Here is a 1244-nt window from a genome sequence, read left to right as displayed (position 1 = left end):
GATGTGAAGAGCGCGTTCCTACATGGTGAGCTTAAGGAGGATGTTTACGTTGAGCAGCCTAAGGGGTTCGAGTCTCAGGTTGACAGTGAGAAGGTCTACAAGTTGAAAAAGGCTTTGTATGGATTAAGACAAGCTCCTAGGGCCTGGTATAGCAGGATCGAGAGTTACTTTATAAAGGAAGGCTTTGAGAAATGTTATTGCGAACACACATTGTTCGTAAAAACAGAAGAAGGGAACTCGTTGATCCTGAGCTTGTACGTAGACGACCTCATTTACACTAGTAACTCGGAAAGCATGCTGGAGAGCTTCAAAACTTCAATGCAAGAAGAGTTCTCAATGACTGATCTAGGAAAGATGAAGTACTTTCTAGGCGTGGAGGTTGTGCAGGACGAGGTTGGGATCTTTATTGGCCAAAAGAAGTATGCACTGGAGACTTTAAAGAAGTATGGAATGAAAGACTGCAACTCTGTGAAGAATCCAATGGTTCCAGGGAACAAACTGACCAAGACAGGAGCTGGAGAAGAAGTTGATCCAACCGCTTACAAGCAACTCGTGGGAAGCTTGAGGTACTTAACAGCTACTCGACCTGATCTGATATACTCTGTGAATGTGGTTAGTAGATACATGGAGAATCCAAATGAAGGGCACATGATGGCTGTTAAGCGTATTTTGAGGTATGTGCAAGGAACTGCAAGCTATGGTATTCAGTACTTGCGTGGTGGAGAAGAAAAGCTTGTAGGGTATGTGGACAGTGATTATGCAGGCGATGAGGATGACAGAAAGAGTACATCAGGCTACACTTTCATGTTTGGAGGAGGAGCTGTGTCCTGGAGCTCAAAGAAACAACCAATTGTCACACTCTCTACCACGGAAGCAGAGTATGTTGCTGCAGCAATTGGAGCTTGTTAAGCTGTATGGATGAGGAACGTGTTGGCTGAAATTGGGTTTGATCAAGGTGATGGAACTGTTCTTTTCTGTGATAATAGTTCAGCTATCAAGTTGTCAAGGAATCCTGTTCTACATGGAAGAAGCAAGCATATTCATGTGAGGTTTCATTTCTTAAGAGAGCTTGTGAATGAAGGCATCATCTCAATGGAGTATTGTTCAACTCATAAGCAATTGTCGGATATCATGACAAAGCCGGTGAAACTTGAAGCGTTTGAGAAGCTGAGAGCACACATGGGAGTCAGTTTAAAGGAAGTTTAAACTTTATAAAGGAGTTCAAGTTTAAGGGAGGGATTAAT

At 42.9% G+C, this 1244-nt stretch overlaps 1 protein-coding gene across 1 annotated transcript; it reads left to right on the top strand.

Moving 5' to 3' along the window:
* Positions 1 to 57: 57 nt before the first annotated feature.
* Positions 58 to 909, top strand: LOC106321841 (uncharacterized mitochondrial protein AtMg00810-like; the record flags this gene model as incomplete). Its single annotated transcript, XM_013760074.1, has 1 exon — positions 58 to 909. A coding segment is annotated over one exon (852 nt), but the record flags the coding sequence as incomplete, so codon positions are not given.
* Between the last annotated feature and the right edge of the window lie 335 nt (positions 910 to 1244).

The sequence above is a fragment of the Brassica oleracea genome, unplaced genomic scaffold, assembly GCF_000695525.1.
Source record: "Brassica oleracea var. oleracea cultivar TO1000 unplaced genomic scaffold, BOL UnpScaffold03279, whole genome shotgun sequence".
NCBI classification, from domain to species: Eukaryota; Viridiplantae; Streptophyta; class Magnoliopsida; order Brassicales; family Brassicaceae; genus Brassica; species Brassica oleracea.
This window is presented reverse-complemented; position numbering and strand designations above follow the sequence as displayed.